A 20,233-nucleotide genomic window follows, 5' to 3' on the forward strand; every position below is an offset into this window, starting at 1 on the left:
AAAGCCTGGTTGAAACCACAGTTACAGTCGCTGTGGAATAACGATAATTTTACAAGCATAAAGAAAGAAGTCAAACTAAAAAAGAATGCTCAGGGGGAGAAACATAACTCTAGATAACAAGAGACCAAGATTAGGGGACAATGACAAACGCAATGACAAAAGTATGGTCCTCTGAGATGCGCTTGAACAGGTCCACCCACTGGACGTGGCTCATCTCTTTTCATACCATCAGGATTCTGAGTCTCGAGCTAGTTTATTTCAGTGTGTTGCAACGAACCTCCCTATACCCCTCAGCGAGACCTCACTCGCTGTTCAAACTTGAAATAAAAGTAAGCTGGGGCGGAGGGCCGAAAGGTCGAAAGCGTGTATCCGAGGTTGAGTGGGCTCTGGGAGAGCTTCCGCAGGGAAAAGCCACATGCCGATGGTGGTACAGGGCAGCTTCTCCATTGCCTTGAACATTTCGGCTTCCTCTTCAGAGCTGTAGTGATACTTTGGAGATTGGTGCAGGGCCCCACGGTACTCCATCGGGATGAGGCGGGCCCAATCCCAGCGCACCTTATACCAAGTGTTCTCCTCGTCTTCGAGGTACTGCGCTAGTTCGTCCCGCGACCACACAGCATCTGCCTCTGCCGCCGCCTCTCGCGCCGCCGCTCGATCGATCACGAAATGCCCCGGCAGTGGTTTTGACCAAGGGTTGGTGGGGCAGATATAAAAGGAACAAGAGCCACCGTCGTCATCGTTTTCTCGGCGGGTAGGCTGCTGATTTCTCGTCACCCCGAAAGTGTGTTCCATTTTCCGCCAGTTCTGCAACAGGAAACGGGGATCATCTGGGAGAAGGACCTGGCGGAGGTCGAGCTCAACTCCAGGTCGCGGGTCGGCTTGGAGCCAGTGGAAGCCCCCTGTGCTATGACCTCGTCGACGGAGGGGGAACGTTTGGGCGAAGTGAATGCGGGCGCAACCCCCGATCGTGGGGAAGCCCTTGTACCTGCTCGAATTTCGGAAGCGGGTGACGCAGAGTAGGGAACGGAGCTTATGGCGGAGGATATCGGCGAACGACGTTGCTGCGGCTGGGTGGAGCAGTTCCGGGTGCAAATGTGCGGACCCAAGCCAGAAACCGATCAGGTAGCGGAGAAACTCTACGTCCAATGCGAGGTGGCGAATTCTAGAATTAGGCAGAAATTAGTTATTGGTTAGGCGGATCTTCACTATAATCTGATATCCGCGCCCGTGCCATGGAAAAGAGTCAGCTTTACCCGTGGTCCTTGTAATCGTACGCGCGGGCGTCGTGTAAAAAATCGACGAGCATGGTATTCAATGGGTTCCGATCGTAGACGATTGGCCGTCGGATGTACACGACGTCGTACTCTGGGCTTAGATAGAGGACTTGACCTGTACTTAAGGGCAAATGTATGTGATAGAAGCTGAGCGCAGCTGCCCGTGCCTCGCGACTGACGCGGAGGAGTACGCTGAGGGTCGGCGAAAAAGATCCGCGGCCCCGGAGACTGCAGGTGTAGCTCGGATTCCGGCTGCTCACAATTCGACCGAGATGGTTACGGTCGGCATACCGGGGACCATCGTTGTCGTCAGCGTAGTTCGGAATATTGGCCTCGTCGGCGGTAGGTTGGAGATCGAACTCAATCATGCGGTGTTGCTGGAGAGCAAGATGCCAGATGCGTAGACGCAATTCGGATGGAAGGCGGGTGAACGGCGCCCATACCGGCGGGGACGGGGGTAGCGACTTCACCCAACTGTTGAAATACACATCGTTGAACAGCAGAGGCGTCGGGCTCACGTTGTTGTCATTATCCGGGTCCGTATTAGGAGGCATGATTAATCGGAGCGCGTAGGAGTAGTTAAAGAAAAAGTCAAAAGAGTACGAAGTCAGGCAGGAAAGTACCTACCTATCATTTCCTTGTGCACGTTCTGTGGTTGCCGCGGCTTCCTGCTTGTGCCACAATCCCCCGCACCTTTCGCTAAAGGGTTAAGCGTGATTAGCTGCATTGCTTTGGTGGGTACATACATACATAGATAGGTACATACGAACGGCACTGACATCAGATCGGTTGCTTACCTATGAATTACCGGTAACAAGCGAGCTTTAAACCGTCCAAGTGCTTGCCAAATACCCAGTTGGTTCAGACTTGGGAGAGTTTACAGCTGGCGATACAGATACATTTCAAATACCTAATAAAGTCCCTGACCTTTAAGTCTATAATATACTGAGATACCCGTAATTACACGTCATTCATTTGGTCGTTGGCCGATGAGCAGCAGCTTACTGGTGCGAGACTCTGACAAGCGCCAATTGTGGGGCATGGCACGGGTAAATGTGCGTGTAATTATTGTATGCTGTTACAGGAACGTGCGGAACGCTGCGTGCTAAGCATTCGGGGGCCAACAACGTCCGAAGGGAGGCTAGGTACATGAACCCGCGCCAACAGCTGAAAATGGCCGAATCAAGTATGGCCGGAACCCTGTGATGGGGCGACCAACACGGCGTCCTAAAGCAAACTGTGATTCATCGTGACCGCGAGCCGCGAGCCGCGAAGGACAAGCCTTGACAAGGAAACTAAGGCCCTACGCCATGGGACGGTGGGACCTGGGGACCTGGGGACCTGGGTCAACGTAAACGTCCTCAGGGGCTGTTCAGGGAGGCACAACTTTTCAAAATGACCTTGACCGGCCCGCAGACTCCAACCCCTGACGGTCTGAGTTTCTCCATGTCTCCTGCACACCGCAGACGTTGGTCGGCCCATAACGGTTTTGTGACCAACAACTTGCCATCATGGCGGCGCACTGGTGACTGAAACAACGTGCCAAACCTCCACCATTGGCCCCAGCCTGGTTCAGCCCACCCCAACTGTCCCAAAATAACTTGTTGTTGGTACCAAATGGTTTGGCCGGCCTTAGCACAAGACCTCGATTCATGGCCGCTAGAGAAACCCCACGGCTTCGAGAAACTTGTGCTACACAATACTATGGACATTCAAGGTTCTGTTCAAACGACAGTACGGCTATTGCCGGGGGGGGTTGAAAAGAAAGAATACCCGGAGAGGTAGACAATATTGTAGGCCGTCTATCTTCTGCGGACGGTTTGACAACCCCCTCGTAACAAAACCATGGGTGGGGGAACCTGGCCGTACTCCCCTCGTTGGAGGCGGGCTCGAAACGCCTCGGCCTCTTTCAGCAGCTCGTGGTAAACAAAATCGCAGAGTTTGTGTTGCAACGGTCACCGCCGCCATCATCCATGGCCAACCCAAACTGTCTCAGGGGGGCAGGCCCGTCGGCCACGACAGTTTCGACAACCGCCGCAGACCCTTACACGTATGAGGGCCTGTCCTGAACCACCTGGCCATCTTGCATGGCACATCAGGGGGGGACCTTTCCACCCCTCTTGTCTCTTCGCTGCTGGCTGAAGGGGTTTAAACCAAGCTTAAATACCCGTCACCCGCTGCGTCTGGATGAGGTCGAGTTTTTGTCATCACATCACAGCTACAACTTGTCAACTCATATCTTCATTCAAAGTTTTCACCCTCCCATCTTGCGTCTTCATTTATATTCTCCACTCTTGGCTGGACTGAGAGTTCGTCACCCTAACGATCGCCTTTGTTTCCCCGGACTCACTGACCGGCTTTTACCCAGAAACATGGAATTGACACCTGGTGGAGAAAACACTCGTACCTTTGTGTACATGGACGAGTGCAAGTGGGTCAACTATGATAAAGAGATCTACACGGCAGGTCTCGCTACCTGTATCGGCATCGTCGCGATTGGTAGGAAACGCGCAAACACCAGCATTAACAAAGTCATGGCGCATTCCAGCACCGGCATGGTGGAGGACGTTATCGGCGCCAATTTATCCGCATGGTGCAAAATTCGGACATGGAAGTAACCAACGTCTTCATGAGCTGCCCCATGCGGACGTACAATGACGACAGTCCCGGGAAAGTCACCGACGAAGAAGCGCGGCAAATGCTGGCATTGCAGCGTATGATCCGTCCAGACCAAGTCACCAGCCATGACATCCAAGAACTGAGGGTTTCGCTGCGGAAACGACTGGATGAGGCGGAGGAGCAGGCAAAGTCGATCTGTAGGCGGTATTTTGGCTTCTCACCTGTGGTATATCGTCGCCTAGACTCTAACGCCGGTCGTGGGGAGCCATTTGGCTGGATGGTGGCCACTGCGAGTCCCGGGGGGGCCGTCTTCATCGAGGGCCAGAGCGTGGATGAGATTCCGGACGATACAGCTCCCGCTCGCCCTGGTCGAAGCAACTATGACAATTCCAACCCCTATGGTGGTGGTGGTGGTGGTAGTGGGGGTGCCAGTTACAACCCATATGGCTCTGGTGGCAGTGGCAGCGGGGGCGGCTCTGGTGGCGGTGGTTACGGCGGCAGCGCTTACGGCAGCACCTACGCCCGTGGTTCGAGCCGCAATGCCTCGGGGAGCCGGCCTCCTCCCAACGACAGCCGCAGCAGCGGCAACGGCTTCTCGGCCAGCCACAGCACCAACACCTCGTCTCGATCGACTGGCAGTGCCAGACCGGCGTACTCTGCCAGCACCACCACCAGACGGGAAGATCCCCGACGGCACGCCCCCAGCTCGCGCAGCAACGTTTCTCGACCAGCTGGATCCGGCAACACCAGTTACTCCAAGCCTTCGGGAAGCTCTGGGACCACCGGCAGCACTGGCAGCACTCGCCACAGAACCTCGACCACCAGGCACTTCTAGGTCTGGCGTGCGATGCCACCAGGGTTCATTGTTTCGACTTGCCTTGAGTTGAGTACGGGGTGGGTGGAGAGATAGACGGGGTAACATTGCGAGACTGGATCTGGCAACAAGTTAGTTTTGTTATTTTAGAGTGCATTGGCTTTTGCCATAGAAGAACGAGGTATTTGGCTGGCCAAATACTAGGTAGGGTAGTTAGAATAAACATTCCTGGAGAATTGTTTCGACTTTTTAAGACCCAACTCTAAGCCCTTGCCCTCATTGATGTAGTACAAGTTGATTCGAATAACCTTCTTAAAGGGGGAGGGATATTCCCCCTTGGACTTTTCTTCTTGTTGTCTTATTTTCCTTTTTTCCTTTTTCTTTTATTCTGGCTTATGTAATTAATTATTGTGTATTTTGTTGTGTTTATTATTTTTATTCTTTTGTATCTCTTTTTCTTTTCCATTTATTTTGTCTTCTTCTCCTTTCTTTTTTATTCTGATTTTTTGTTTTGTATTTTGTTTTCTTTCTTCCTTTTGATTATAGATTTTCTTTCATGTCCCCTCTCTTATGTCCTTTTTTTCTCTGTGTTTCTTTTTGTTGTTTTGTTCTCTTTTGGGATTCAAGTACTTCTTTATCACAACTCTAAATTGAAAAAATACCAAGACTGCGAGGCTGTCGGGTCGATAGACCAGGGGCCTCATGATTCTCCTTGAAAGCCACGGTATTTAGGTATGGAGGCTCCCAAACGGTGGTTATAGTCTGGCCATCTCCCCCAAGTTTGGGTTGCGATCTGAATCCACAACAACTACCTTACCTTCTAGGACTTATTAGCTCCTTATAGGGGTTGGGTGATGATTTGCTACTCCTTATGCACTCCCGCATGACACACAGGCTGGAGTGGATATGATTACCTTACGTACCCCACAACCACCAGTCCAGTTTATTAAAATTTACCTCCCTACCTGCGGGCTTAGGTATGTACAGTACAACAACCGCGCAGGCTGGTCGGCGATAGCAAAGACAGTGTAATATAAGCAGCATCACCAGCTCAAAAAGGTAATTATTTCAAGGGTTTGGCTGTCCGGCTAACTGTACATACCTTGCGACAACGACGCTGAGAGCTTGAGCTCGGTATTAATTAAAGTTTAGACTGCAACATCAACCTAACACGTAATTACTGATTGGCCGAAACTGCAGCGCAAACTGGTCGGCCAGGCTGACCAAGTACGCGTGGCATACGGAGTAATTACTAGCCGAATACGCAAGGTGCGTACACAGCCTTCTCCGCAACAGTAATTAATTTATAAGCAACCCATATGAGTCAATAAACCTCCTTCCTTTCACCACAACCACCGGACTACTATCGTCCTCCTGACTCGAACAGTACATTGAACTACACTATACCGTTGAATTAAACTAAACACCCCTTGACCATGCCCCACAACACTCCACCCCTCACCATCCGTCGCGCTACACCCGCGGACCTGCCTGCCCTCCACAAGCTCGTGGAATCTGCCTACCGCGGCGACTCCAGTCGGCTCGGATGGACAACCGAGACGGACATGCTCGGCGGCCAGCGCATTCCGGCCACCGACCTCCTCGCCAAGATCAACAACCCGACCGGTATTGTCTGGCTGGCCAGCAGCACTGAGGCCGACTTGACTACAAATACTTCCGAGCGAGAGACCAAGTCTGGAACTGAGAAAGACAGACAACCCAAAGACACAGACCAAGACCAAAACCAAGACTCCCCCCTCGTCCTCCTCGGCTGCTGCGAACTCACCCGCCTCAACAACCCTTCAACAACAACAACCCCACGCACAGCCTTCTTCGGCCTCTTCGCCGTATCCCCAACCCACCAATCCCTCGGCATCGGCCACGCCCTGCTCTCCCACGCCGAAGCCTACGCCCAACAGACCTGGGATACACAGCGCATGGAAATGGTCGTGACCATGGGCCGGCCGGAGCTGGTGGCGTGGTATGTCCGGCGGGGGTATGTGGAGACGGGAGAGGAAAGGGTGATTCCGATGGAGGAGTTGGAGAGGCAGGGGTCGGTTGTGTTGGTGGAGGGGATTAGGTTTGGGGTTTTGGTTAAGGGGTTGGGGGGTGGTAAGTGAGGTGTAAGTCATACTGAGAGGATGGGATCTGGCTAGTGTAGATAGGTTTTAATGGTTGTGTTGGATGGATTATTGGGCGTAGAACTGATGCTGCATGCTCACGGTTTGATCAAAAGAGATGGGTGGATTCAAGCGTTCATTGTGTTAACTTTGTCTTGCTATTAAAGTAGAGATGGAAGATATGGAACCGGGATGGTTGTTACGCCGTTGGGCTAGGATCTTGGGTGCAGTTGATAGGTGATGGGATAAATAATGAAACGTTCCGACTTCTACACGAGTTATATATCAATGTTCAAAACACCTGTTACTTGATATCTGTAGCCAGGAACCAAGTAAGCTCGACGTGCTTGTCTACCGGCCGACTCTCTTCCTCACTTAGCCAGGTCAACATTTCCGCTCTTGCCAAAGTCAAAGGTCCACATAGGTAATATCAAACCTTACCGACAAGCCCAAGAGGCTAATCTGCCGCCTACAGCTTCCAATATAATAGCTCCAGCCTTCCGAACGATGAAATGCACAAGTCTTCGAACTCTCATTAATGATATGTTGGCTCAGGGATCTGTGATTGACGGGAATTACGGGATTGGCGGCAACTTCCCTCAAACACTGATGTGATAAAAGGCACGATGAGGTTACTACGTTCTATCCTATTTGGAGGAGGATAGGTCTTTCCGCAAAAGTAAGTAGTTACACGTGGCATTCTCTCACTTCAAAATCACGACACCACTGATACGTCCGAATGACCACACCGTTGTTAAGGTCGCTTACTATGATAGCTGCAACGTATGGTACAGCAACGTCATCATGTCTGCTTCTCACAAAAACAGGTGCAACCTTCAAATACCTTATCAAGGTATATAAAGAGGCCCTGTTTGTCCTCCGGGATGCTGCAGCTGACCGCTCTCAGTATGGCGTCGGGCAGCCTGGCCATAAGCTGGTCGCCGGAGAACAGGACGCCATGTCGCAAATCGAATAGATAGTGCCGGAAGCGGTCCTTGAATCCCTAGCATGGGCTCGGCTCCAACTTCCAGCCTCAAGTCAAGGCTATCTTCACTTGACGCGCTTCGTCGGCTGCGAGGCAACCGACCTCCCCGATGTTTCGGCGACAGCCGAGATCGTGCCAAGGCTGCATGTCTTCAGTCTGGGAATATCGGGCGCACTTGGTTCACGAACTATTATGTATGATGGCTTGTTATGCCACGTTGGAGGCTAGGAGAAGGACTAGATAACTCCCTTCCTCAAAATGCTATGCAAGGCTTATGATTTGAACAGGTTGGTCAACGGACCCCAAGAGTAACTCGACATTGCCATCTGTCACACCCTCACACAAGTGGCTCCCAGGTTGCTCGAAACTCCGGGCCACTTAATGGGGAGAGATCACTCCCCATTTTGCTCCCGGGGACCTCTGGGAAGGGAACATGGGCAAGGAGCTGTCGAGCACCAAGCATTTCATTTTCAACTTGAACGGGTATTAAAGACAGCATGACGTTGAGTTCGCGCAGTTGAAGAACGTGCATCCCAATATAAGCTCCTGAGATTACAGGACAGATTATTTTAAACACATGAGTCGATCTGAGCCGACCGCCAGGATCGACTATTGGATTAACCTGGACGGTATCGAAGCTTGCTTGAAGCATGCCGCCCACGAGCGTCACTGTGCGATGAGAATGGGGTAGCCGGAATCCATTTTTCCTGGGTGCCAACTATACGTCGAAGCTATTTGGTAGCCACTGGTCATTGATAGAGCCCTGAACGACGGGAACGAGCTTCTCCGGAAATACACCCCTGCCCAGCCCGTACTTCGTTTTCCCCCAAGCAACACAACCCCTTCCAAGAAGTCACCGGGACAAGTGAATGTAAGAGTGAAGCATCCGGTCTCCTCGAGGAAGTGCGGGAAATGGGCGGCATTGAAAAAAAAACAAAACAAAAAAAAACACAACATTCCTGCCACATTAAGCAATGAACAAGTCGTGGTAACGGTGCAGCCGCGAGCAAATCTCAATGATATCCGGCTCATTATCAGCGGTGATGTACCCGCGACGAATAAAAAAAGCAAGACACGTCATGTTGCAAGTCAGCTTGACCTCCCCATTCCTCATTGCATTCGTCAGCTCTTCAAGCGACAACAAATGTAATTCCCCAACCTCCCCGTCTCCAATCCTAGGCACAGCATCCTGCCCCAGCTCCATCTCATACACATACTGGACCTGATGCTGACAGCCCGGATTCAACATGTCATCCACGGTGAGCTGAAACGACAGCGTCCCGCAAGCCTTGATGTGCGACCGCGTGTACGCCGGGTCCAAACAGATCTCCTCCTCACATTCGCGCACCATCCCATCAATGGGCTTCTCCCCAGTCGCCAGACTGCCCCCGACGGTGTTATCCAGCATTCCGGGAAAGCTCATCTTGGTCCATGCCCGGCGCGGCACCCAGATCTTGATCCCCTCGGCTGTCATGACCCAGGCGGTCAGGTGGACTGAGAAGTTGACGATGCCGAGCATGTCGACGCCGTAGCCGTCGAGGTCGAGAACATGTTCGCCGGTGGAGGAGTAGAGGGGGAATTGTTCGTTTGCCCAGTGGCCCAGTAGCGTGCCGTTGGGGGAGTCGTAGGCTTTGCGCAGGGTTTCGTCGAGGAGGTGGGTGCGGGTTTTAAGGTTGGAGCCGGTTGTGAGGGTTAGGAAGCGTTTGTTATGGTCGAGCTTCCAGTACTTGGGCCAGGAGATACCCGAGATGAAGCGTTTGTGGACGTAACCGAAGGGCTTGTCGTATCCGTCGATGAGGAAGTAGTAGTAGTTCTGCATGTGGCGTCGGTAGGCATCGGGGTCTTTTGTGAAGTACGGCCAGCTGTCACGGTGCGTCAGCTCTTGTGATAAAGTATTTGAAATATAATCTATTCCACGCAAGCATTCGTTAACAGTTGCCCAGAAAGAAATCTCACCTATCGACCTGCTCAACTAGCTGAAGGTTCGTGAACGGCGGGGTCGGTAGCGTTTCTGACATGGTGACGGATCTGATGACAGATCTTAATGGTGGGAGTGGACTATTGATGGACGGCTTGAAAAAGCTGAAGAGGTCCACTGTGATGGAGATAGTGCAGAAAAAGTCACGTTGCGAAATGAATGGGCGAGAAAGTGAGCGCGGGAAGTAGAGAGAAGAGAGAACTTGCCGCAAGAAAGATTCAAATTTCGATGGCGGCTTGGATCTTCGAATCTCAGGCCGAAATTCTTTGCCTTTCAAGCACGCGGGGATTTTGCAGTTGACACCGTGTTAGTAAACACTGCTTGCACCCTAATTATCTCAGTGTAAGGTGTTTTCAGGGTTTGATAGACTCACATTCGGTCTGGCCAAGTTGAGAATGTGAATGGAACCGACCCAAAAAGCGGTTTGAAAACAAAAAGCTCACTGCCCAATTTCGCCCCGGAGGTTGTGGACAGCTACGCAAATTCTGAAGAAGTTTATTAATATAGTGCTCCCACCATGAGTCTAACTCACGAAGGGGAGAAAGCGGGCACGCCCGGTGCTGCCCGCACCCCCCAAATGCACCATCCGCGGTCCGGGCAGGCAACTGCCAGATGGGGGGGCTGTTGGAAGGAGCTGTGAGAGGGGGGGTTATAAAGGGCTGCCCGTATGGGATTCGAGAAAGGAAGGCAGGTACATGAAACCATGCTCTAAGAAACAATTTGAAAATCTTCATCCTCTCGATTTGTTTATTCTTTTACTCTGTTTACCCCTACTTCCTGGCCGCCACCTCCTCCAAAAAACTCAACACCCGCTTCACCAAAAACGCCCTCGGCTCCGCCTGATCATCATTACTCAACGCATGCGACGCCCCCGGAATCAAGCCACTCCTCTCCCGATCCCAAATTTTCCCCCCTCTATCCGTCACCTTCCTCCACCGCTCCAACAACCCCTCTTTATCCACCCACTCCGGCACCGCCTGATCCGCCCCGGACATCAACACCATCAACTTCCCCCTCACCAGCCCCCTCTCGGCCACCCTCCCAAACGTCTCCGCCAACGCCCCATCCCCCAAATCCGAACTAAACATATCATCCTCCGCCGGCTTCCCCGGCGACTCCGGACTGACCAAACTCCAAAACCGCCTACAACTCACCGGCGTATTCCGCGGGTATCCAAACTGCGCCGTCAACCTCACCGGCAACATCGCATCACACACCTCTTCCTCCCCACCATCTAAGTTCCCATCCCCATCCCGATCCAACTGCTCCCGTGCCATGCGCACAAGCGTATCATACGTCTCTTTCAACTGCGCCGGCGTCCGTCCCAAAAACCCATCCCGCATGACGAGCTTGATGGCCTCGCGGTCCGAGACAGGGGCCTGCATGATCGCGCCGTCGAGGATGGGCCGACGGATGTGTTCGAGGTCGCGGTCCCAGGGGGAGTGGGAGGTGTGCGGGTTGGGACGGGAGAGGTAGTGCAAAACGCATTGGCTGCCTGTTGAGTGGCCCATTACTACTATCTTGCCTTCCTCCTCCCCCTGCCCTTCGCCGCCTTCGCCTCCGCCAGCAGTGGCATTGCCGGGAGATAGGCCATACTTGGCCCGTTTATAAGCCTGGATATGCCTTATACAAGCCGCAATCTCGTCGGTGTCGCGGTCGAGGTGGCCGAAGCCCCAGGCGGAGTAGGACGAGGTGAGGGTCAAGGTGAAGAGGGACCAGGGGGTGGAGGCCAGGGCGGGGATGAGGGAGGAGACGTAGGAGGTTGTGGCGAGACCGTCGCCGAGGCCGCCGAGGAAGAGGATGCTGTGGGGGGTGCGGTGGGTGGGAGAGGGAGAGGGGGTGAATTCGAAGGTTACGAGGGTTTCCGTCTGTATTATTTTTGTTTTATTTTTGGGTTTTAATTTTATTGAGAGTAGGGACGCACAAAATGGTGGAGAATCCCCGGCGAGCCGGTTTTGGGCCAGAACTGGGAGCCCATTGGGACGGAGAGGCGGATGTCGATGTCTGTCAGGGGGCTTGAGTTTGGGCTTGGTGAGCTTTGCCTCGGTGAGTTCCGACTTGTTGGCGTGCGCGTCATGCCGAACTCAAACTTGACAGAGCAAGTCCTGTGGCAGCCCCAAAACTTTCGAAGGCAACGTAAATCCCGCAACCGACATCGGCCCGGGAGTATTTCCCCTCGTATGTGTCCGGTGTGCGTGACTACCGAGGATGTCCCGAGCTGATCAGATTGATAAGATTATGCTGGGGGTGTGTGGGTCCAAGGAAAAGTCCTCGGCTGCTGCGTGCTCGAGAAATACGCGCAGAAATTCCTTGCCGGACACGCGGTGTCTCATCCGAGCAAAAATATCACAGCCGAACAGTCATAGAAACATGGGAGAAGCCATCAATTGGTCTGCTGCTCCGTTTTGCGTCCTTTCGTAGGTGTGGTGTGTGATAAAGGGGTGCGAATAACATGCATCTGCAGGGATCTCTCTCCGGTCCGGATCAGATTAGGCAAGGCGCCGCAGAAGTGGGGCTATCCTGCAGCACACTGTGTACCTTTTGCTGGTCGAAACTCGGTCGTATTCGGATCAGACAAGAAAAAGTTATCAGATGGCAGGGTCCCAGCGGATACCACCCTGTGGAGGACATATCACGGAGCCGACGGCCGACCTCGGTTTGGGTTGGAGGGGACCGTTTGCTGTCAAGGTAGGGGAAACGGAACGGATGCAGGGTGATGGACCTGCGTGCTGCAGTGCGGCCGGCCTGTGATTAATGTATTTATTTCTTTTATTTCTGAAATTTGACTTGACATGAACACTTCACTGTCGTCATCGTGAATTACGCTTTCTTTAATTATCACTTACAATGGGCCTCCGCAAAGCATTCAAACGGCTGCTCCCGCGGGCTAGCCGTGCGAATGTTTCTCCTGCGAAATCTCAACCAGAGCCCAGATCAGAGCCCAGATCTGCCAAAACAGAGAAAACAGAGACAGACCCAACAACAACCGACACAGACAAATCCGACTCATTCGTACATGTCGACCTCCCTTCCTCTGCCCCTACCTATGCCCAGGTGTTGGTAGCCTGGCTGCTGCTGTTGCTGCGCACGCGTGAAGATGGCCAGGCCGAGTTTGAGTGGGCGTACGCCGATGACACAAAGGGGGAGAAACACTTGCTGTCGAGCACGGTGGTGGACCTAAATGGGAATATCGAGCAGGATGTGGCAGCCGTCTCGGGGGTTGCGTCCGGGAGAGATGGTGCGCTGGTGTTGAGCACGGGGTTGCTAGCCCCAGGTGGGACCGCCTTGGACGTGAGTCCTTCTCTCTCTTTTGTCTGTTTTTCTTTTTCATTCAAGAAAGAAAAAAGACTAACACGACTAACATCACAGCCCACAATCCACCTCCGCGTCACGCTCTCCCCATTATCAACCACCATCGTCTACCACACTCCCACAGCACTCCCATTCACCCTCTCCCTCTTCACAACCAACTTCACCCACCTCCTGACGCAGGCCCAAACCCTCCCAAACACCCCCCTAAAATCCCTCTTATCCCCCACCCCCGCGGACCTCGCCCACATCTGGACCCTCAACCGCACCGTCCCGCCAACACACGCCTTCCCAATCCACGACTTGATCTCCCAGCGAGCGACCGAACACCCGTCCAAAACAGCCATCGACTCGTTTGACGGGACGTTGACCTACGCCGAGGTGGATACTTTCTCGACTGTTCTCGCGCACCATTTGCGTACCGCAGTCGGCGTGCAGAATCATGATTCAGTCGGCGTGTGTTTTGAGAAGTCCCGCTGGACGGTGGTCGGGTTATTGGCCGTGATGAAAGCTGGAGCAACAGTCGTGATGATGGATCCGAGTTTGCCGACCGGCAGACTGAAGGGTATGGCGGGGCAAGTCGGGGCGAAAGTCATCGTCTCATCAGCCAACCAGCAGCATCTCGCTGGGGAGATCCTCCCTTCCGGCCAGATCGTGGTAATCGACCAACCTACCCTTACCTCTCTATCCCCTCTCTACCCCCCAACCACAACCCCCCCTTTACCACCCGTCGACCCCTCAACAATACTCTACACAATCTTCACCTCCGGCAGCACCGGCACCCCAAAGGGCGTCCTAATCTCCCACAAAACCTACACCTCCTCCGCCCTCCCGCGCGCCGCAGCCGTCGGCTACTCCCCGACCTCCCGCGTCCTCGACTTCGCCTCCTACGCCTTTGATGTCGCGCTCGACAGCATGCTGCTTACCCTCTCCCATTCCGGAACGCTGTGCATCCCGTCTGATGCTGATCGGTTGGATAACCTCAACGGGGCGATGCGTCGGTTGAGGGTTAACTACGCCGGTATCACACCCTCCGTGGCACGCGTGCTGGAAGAAGATGTAATCCGCTCCTTAGATCACGGCCTAGGACTCGGCGGGGAAGCGGTAGCAGCGGGCGACGCTCGGAAATGGGGCGGCTGGGCAAAGAGGATAGTGATTGGGTATGGGCCGTGTGAGTGCACGATTGGGTGTACGATTAACGGGGATGCGGCGCCGCCGGAGGGGAGGGAGTATCTGTCGATTGGGCAGGGGAATGGCGCGGTGATGTGGGTGGTGGATCCGGAGGATCATGAGGTGTTGATGCCGTGGGGGGCGGTCGGGGAGTTGTTGGTGGAGGGGCCGATTGTGGGGGAGGGGTATTTGGGGGATGGGGAGAAGACGGAGAGGGCTTTTATAAGGGATCCGATTTGGCTTAGGGGGGGGGTTACTTCTACCACTGAGAATAGAGAGGAAGTGAGCTTCCCCGGGAGACGAGGGAGGTTGTACAAGACGGGGGATCTCGGGCGGTATGATCCCGACGGATCCGGGGGGATTGTGTTTGTGGGACGCAAAGACACTCAGGTCAAACTGCGGGGCCAGAGGGTCGAACTCGGGGAGATTGAGAGCCAGCTACGAGCGAAACTGCCTGGCATGACCGTCATTGCTGAGGTGCTGGCCCAGGGGTCAGTGTCGACGTTGGTAGCGTTCATCTCGCCCGAGTCCAACAGCGCCCACGGGAAGGAGGTCGAGCTCGAGAGTATAGTGCTTGATTCAGCCACCCAAAAGACCCTAGAGCAAGCCGACCGCAACGTCGCCGAGGTGCTGCCTCGGTACATGGTCCCCACGGCGTACCTCCCGGTCAACCACATCCCGACGCTGATATCGGGGAAGACGGACCGGAAGAAGCTGCGCGCGTTTGGGCCGGGGGCTTTACGAGCTGCTGCCGACTCAGCTCACGAGAGCAGTGATGTCAGCGATGTCCTCACCGACGGGGAACTCCAACTCCGTCAGGCTTGGGCTACCGTCCTTCGCCTGAGTGCTGAGAGTATCAAGAAAAACGACAACTTCTTCGCGCTCGGCGGCGACTCCCTCGCAGCAATGAAACTCTCCGCCCACTGCCGCACCCTGGCACTCAACCTCCCCGTCATTCACACCTTTGCCCACCCGACTCTCTCAGCCATGGCCGCCGTCACCGTCCCCTTCACCCAATCCTCCACAGAAACAGCCCCACGAACCCCTTTCTCGCTCCTCCCAGCACCAGCCGAGCAGGCAGTATTAGAAGCAGCCCACATCTGCGGCACCACTCCAGCCTACATCGAAGACATGTACCCATGCACCCCCACCCAAGAATCCCTCTTCACCTTTTCCCTCAAATCCCCCACGCCCTATCTCGCCCAGCGGATTGCGACTATTCCGGCACGCTTTTCTACACAGGCCTGGAAAGTCGCATGGGAGTCTGTCGTAGCCGCCACGCCGATTTTACGGTCTCGGTTGGTGCATCGCGCTGAGCAGAGCGGGTTGGAGCAGGTGGTTCTCCGAGATGAAGGACAGGGGATTGCGTGGGTGGAAGAGACAGACCTGGAAGGGTATTTGGCGCAGGATAAGCAGCAGAACATGGATTTCGGGATGGAGTTGGCAAGGTACGCGATTGTGGTGGATCGGGGACAGAGGTACATGGTGTGGACACTGCATCATGCCGTGTATGACGGGTGGAGTGAGCCGTTGGTACTGGGGGGTGTTTACTCTTTGTTAGCCCCTGCCCCTGAAGCCCCTGAGGCCCCTGAGCACGATACCAACACTCACCAACCCCTGAACCAAACAAACCAATCACCCCCATCACCCCAGCAACCCCCCTTTTCCCCCTTAACCAAAACAACAATGGCCGACTTCGTCCACCACCTCACCCACAACATCCCCCCACAAACAACCACCGCCTTCTGGCGCACCACCCTATCCGGCGCCACCGGCCCGCAATTCCCTGCTCTTCCCTCCCGTGACTTCCACCCTGTCCCGACTGGGTTTCTCCAGCACTGTATCTCTCTGCCCACTACCCCTGAGGGAAAGAAGATAAAAATCCCCTTCACACTCGCCACCGTCCTCCGCGGCGCCTGGGCCCTTGTCGCTGCGCAGAGCAGTGGAAATGGCGATGTCGTGTTTGGGGAGACGTTGACGGGGCGGGATATTGCGTTACCTGGGGTGGAGGAGGTGGTCGGGCCTTTGATTGCGACTGTGCCTGTCAGAGTGCGAGTCCCGGGGTCAGATCACTCGCAAACTTTGGCAGAGGAAGAAGAGGAGGAGAGGGGAAAAGGGGACAAGATCAAAGAATACCTAGGTACCATCCAAGCGTCCACCGCAGCACACGCCCCCCACCAACACCTCGGCATGCAACATATCCGGAGGGTATCGCGGGATGCGTTGGTCGCGTGTGAGGCGCCCACGGGGTTGGTCATCCAAGTCTCTGGGGAGGAGTCGGCATCTCAAACCAACGTGGTCACAGCTCTCGGATTTGAAGTGGCAGACCCCCTGCTTGAAGCCCTGCACTTTAACCCTTACCCTCTCATGCTCGCTTGTGGTATCGAGTCTGGTAGGGTAAGGGTGTGTGCTAGTTTTGATGAGCGGGTTGTTTCGACGGGGGAAATGGGACGGGTGCTCGGCCGGTTGGAGAAAGTCTTTCTCAGTTTGGTGGCTGGAGCTGAGACTGACAAAATGGTGGGTGAGATCGACGGGCTGGGACAGGAGGACTGGCGGTTGTTAAAGGAATGGAATGGTCAAGGACCGATGGAGGTGGACAAGAATGGGAGGGTTAGGGTTGGTGGTGAAGTCGGAAAAACCCTCGATCTACGGGTGGTTGTGCCGTGGGTCGTGGAACGGGGGAATGCAAATAAGCTCGTGTCGGTTGGGTGTGTCGGCGAACTATGGCTGGAAGGCCCGCTGTTGACTGGTGAAGGCGTGGTTGAGAATCCCCTGTGGCTGGAGGCCTTTGGACGACAGGGTAAAGCGCAGCCGACGGGGGATTTGGTCAAGCAGCGGGAGGACGGGAGTATTGTTCTGGTTGGACGCAAGGATGGGTCTGTGGCGAGTGACCTGGAGCGGCATTTGGCCCAGTATCTACCGTCGGTTGTGTTTTCTGTCGTTTCTGTAGAAGGACAAAGCCTGGTGTTGATCCAGCGGCCAGACACAGACGCCGACGTGGAAGTTCTGAAGGGGAAGCACACTCTGACAACCTACAGCTTCAGCACGGCTGTTTCTACGGCCATCCCCGCGACCCTCGTATCCAACCTCAAACGGTTCGACAAGTTCGCTCAGAACTCACTCTCACAGTCCCCAGCCTACCTCGTCCTCGACTCCCTTCCTTCAAACCCCCAGGACTTAGCCGCCAAGATCCCCCATCAAATCCTCCGCTACTTCCGCACCGCCCTACACGCCTGGACACCCCCCGCGACGCAATCCGCAGAAACAACCGCCGAGTCTATCCTCAAAGCCGCCTGGGCCTCCGTGCTCGACATCCCCCCTTCGCAAATCGACACCGACGACAACTTCTTCCGGCTCGGGGGTGACTCAGTCCTGGCTATGAAGCTAGTCTCGCGGCTTCGCGGGCAGGGCCATCGCCTGACAGTGGCGGATGTGTTTCGGCATATGCGTCTGGGAGATGCAGCAGGGGTTCTCAAGCTGGGTAAGCCGAAGACAGAAAAGGCCGAGTCAAAGCCAAACACGGAGAAGGCAGAGGGAGAGAAGACAAAAGCCGTGGGGAAATACAACCCCTTTTCCCTGCTCCCGTCCGACTCGGCGCAGCTCATCTCCGAAATCACCCCCCAACTTGACGCCCGCTGGTCGATCCAAGATATCTACCCCGTCACAGAGACACAAGACCTCGACATCCGCGCCACCATCACTCCTCCGCAAACATCAGTCCAGTACACCCTGTTGTTCTCTCCACCCGGCGGGTTCGACCGGCAGCGACTGGTGTCTGCGCTACACAAGCTCGTCCAAGCACACGATATCCTCCGGACGGTGTTCATCCGACACGGGGCGTCGTTCCTGCAGGTTGTGGTCCGCGAGCTGGAGGTTCCGCTGCAGGTACACGATGCTACCCAGGATGATCTAGAGTCGTCGGTCCGGTGTGTGTGCGTAGAGCATATCGGTGGGGGATTCCACCTCGGCCAGCCCTTCTTTCACACTCTGCTCGTCACCTCTGCGGGTGCCAACAACAACAAAACGGAGTGTCTCGCCCTGGCCCTCTCCCACGCCCAATACGACGGTGTCTCCCTCCCTCTGCTCCTGCAGCACCTCTCGGCTCTGTACACCAACCCCAACACCCTCCCCAATCTACCTACTACCCCCTTCTCAACCTACCTCGCCCACACCCTTTCTGTGTCAGCCCAATCCCGCGCCCTAAGCTACTGGTCTGCCTTGCTCACCGGGTCTGTCCCCACCATCCTACCAGATTTGACAAGGACCGACTTACACCCTACGAGTAGGGCCGTGTTTCGCACTCTGGCTGTCCCAGGACAGGAAGGGGGAACCAGTATGGATAATACTGGGATTACCACAGCGACGATGTTAACAACAGCCTGGGCCGTAGTCCTCGCGCGCAGGACACACAGTAGGGATGTCACTTTTGGACGGGTGACGTCTGGTCGGACGGTAGATTCTGATTCTCAAGGTGGTGACGGGGGAGAGATGGATATGGATGCCGTGTCTGGACCGTGCTACCGTATTTCACCTGTTCGCGTGCGGTTTGATACGACTGTCCAGACGGCTGGGTTATTGCGGGAGGTACAAAACCAGGCTGTGGCGTCCTCGGCGTGGGATTATGTTAATCTAGGCGCGTTAGGCGAGAACGTGGGGTGGAAGACCCGCGGCGTAGAAGGGCCAGCGGTGTTTGATTCCATGGTGCATCATCAGGATTGGGATGATGCGTCGACGATGGTGTTTGGTGGGGCAGAGTGTAAGATTGATTTGGAGACGCCGCATGGGGATGCGGGCGTGCCGATGAAGGTGGTGTCGTTTGTCAGGGAACGGGTTATGCATGTGGGGGTTGTTGGGAGGGAGGAGGATGGGGAGGTTGTGGAGAGTCTGCTGGGGGAGTTGGCAGAGACGGTGAGGGTGTTGAGGGGGGATGGGGTTGTGGAGGTTTAGGTTTCTTCGTTTTGAGTTTTGTTGTTCTTTTATTTTTAATTACTCCGGTATTCCTTGCTATTTTGTTTGTTCTGGTCGAGTCGGCTTAAGTAGCACTCGACTATTGTTTTTGACACGCTCTCAAACAGTTGACCTAATTATCTAGTAGAATACCTTCAACCTGCAGTTTCGGACGAAATTTACTGGGCCTTCACCATATTGCTTGGTTTACGGATTAATTACATGCCCTGGTACGAATCCAACTCGTGCCCTTTTGGCAAATAACGGCAAGATCCGTCATGGGCCGTAATTAGCATGAAAGGCCTACTTGAACTTAGCACTGTAGGTAACTTAACTATTACCTAAATTTATCCCACGTAGACAATGTGCCAAACGTACGCAACATCAGGATCTCGATGTTACACCGGAGCAATACATCTTTTGCTCCTGTAGCTCTTTTCACAACTATATAGTTACGCATACACAGCAACATGTATTTACACCTCTCTTCTCTCCCATGCATTTATACACAGCGCACAATCATCAACCCTACGATTTAGTTAACCGACGCCTGCGCCAGGTTCTGGATGATCTTGGCCCCATCAAAGAGACCCCCGTTCGGCGCGTTCGCCCGGCACAGCGACTTGCCGCGTTCGATGACGTTGTTGTCGCATGTGAGACTGCTCTGCGCAATGCAGCTGAGGGCGCCGCCGCCTGTGTTTTGTTTATGGTTAGTTAATTACTTGGCGAGAAGAGGTTGGCTTGGTTGGGAAGGGGTATGGTATTAGGGTCAGGTGGGAGTCGGTGGAAGAAGTTGAGAAATAAAAGTGAACGCACAGTTGTTCCCGCCTGGCACGCAACGACCGCCCTGGCCGTTGGTCGCTGTGCATGCGTCTTGCTTCAGGCTGGTGTTGGCTACACAGCACGCGCCGTTGGGCGTCGGTCGGTTCTGGTTCTGAGCCGTAGCGAGGGCGACGAAGCCGAGGAGAACGGTGGTGAGCTTCATGGTTGGGGATTATCTGTGCGGTTGTTTAGAAG

The 20,233-nt window shown here is 54.5% G+C and overlaps 7 protein-coding genes across 7 annotated transcripts; 3 read left to right on the plus strand and 4 right to left on the minus strand.

The window, feature by feature from the left end:
- Positions 1-312: 312 nt before the first annotated feature.
- On the minus strand, positions 313-1,828 carry C8A04DRAFT_8946 (uncharacterized protein; the record flags this gene model as incomplete). Its single annotated transcript, XM_062785297.1, has 2 exons — positions 313-1,162; positions 1,254-1,828. 2 exons carry the CDS (start codon positions 1,826-1,828, stop codon positions 313-315), a joined length of 1,425 nt encoding a protein of 474 aa, XP_062640658.1.
- A 1,818-nt stretch (positions 1,829-3,646) lies between these two features.
- C8A04DRAFT_24531 (uncharacterized protein) lies at positions 3,647-4,728 on the plus strand (the record flags this gene model as incomplete). The annotated part of the gene is made up of 2 exons (XM_062779198.1): positions 3,647-3,867; positions 3,939-4,728. 2 exons carry the CDS (start codon positions 3,647-3,649, stop codon positions 4,726-4,728), a joined length of 1,011 nt encoding a protein of 336 aa, XP_062640659.1.
- A 1,415-nt stretch (positions 4,729-6,143) lies between these two features.
- C8A04DRAFT_8966 (acyl-CoA N-acyltransferase) lies at positions 6,144-6,827 on the plus strand (the record flags this gene model as incomplete). Its single annotated transcript, XM_062785303.1, has 1 exon — positions 6,144-6,827. The coding sequence occupies one exon, from the start codon at positions 6,144-6,146 to the stop codon at positions 6,825-6,827; it is 684 nt and encodes a 227-aa protein (XP_062640660.1).
- A 1,952-nt stretch (positions 6,828-8,779) lies between these two features.
- On the minus strand, positions 8,780-9,830 carry C8A04DRAFT_24533 (NUDIX hydrolase domain-like protein; the record flags this gene model as incomplete). The annotated part of the gene is made up of 2 exons (XM_062779199.1): positions 8,780-9,674; positions 9,769-9,830. 2 exons carry the CDS (start codon positions 9,828-9,830, stop codon positions 8,780-8,782), a joined length of 957 nt encoding a protein of 318 aa, XP_062640661.1.
- A 730-nt stretch (positions 9,831-10,560) lies between these two features.
- Positions 10,561-11,768, minus strand: C8A04DRAFT_8926 (uncharacterized protein; the record flags this gene model as incomplete). Its single annotated transcript, XM_062785295.1, has 2 exons — positions 10,561-11,658; positions 11,715-11,768. The coding sequence occupies 2 exons, from the start codon at positions 11,766-11,768 to the stop codon at positions 10,561-10,563; spliced, it is 1,152 nt and encodes a 383-aa protein (XP_062640662.1).
- An 869-nt stretch (positions 11,769-12,637) lies between these two features.
- On the plus strand, positions 12,638-19,216 carry C8A04DRAFT_24535 (uncharacterized protein; the record flags this gene model as incomplete). Its single annotated transcript, XM_062779200.1, has 2 exons — positions 12,638-13,081; positions 13,160-19,216. The coding sequence occupies 2 exons, from the start codon at positions 12,638-12,640 to the stop codon at positions 19,214-19,216; spliced, it is 6,501 nt and encodes a 2,166-aa protein (XP_062640663.1).
- A 535-nt stretch (positions 19,217-19,751) lies between these two features.
- C8A04DRAFT_24536 (uncharacterized protein) lies at positions 19,752-20,201 on the minus strand (the record flags this gene model as incomplete). Its single annotated transcript, XM_062779201.1, has 2 exons — positions 19,752-19,909; positions 20,033-20,201. The coding sequence occupies 2 exons, from the start codon at positions 20,199-20,201 to the stop codon at positions 19,752-19,754; spliced, it is 327 nt and encodes a 108-aa protein (XP_062640664.1).
- Between the last annotated feature and the right edge of the window lie 32 nt (positions 20,202-20,233).

Source organism: Dichotomopilus funicola, assembly GCF_033296635.1.
Source record: "Dichotomopilus funicola strain CBS 141.50 unplaced genomic scaffold C8A04scaffold_3, whole genome shotgun sequence".
NCBI lineage: Eukaryota > Fungi > Ascomycota > Sordariomycetes > Sordariales > Chaetomiaceae > Dichotomopilus > Dichotomopilus funicola.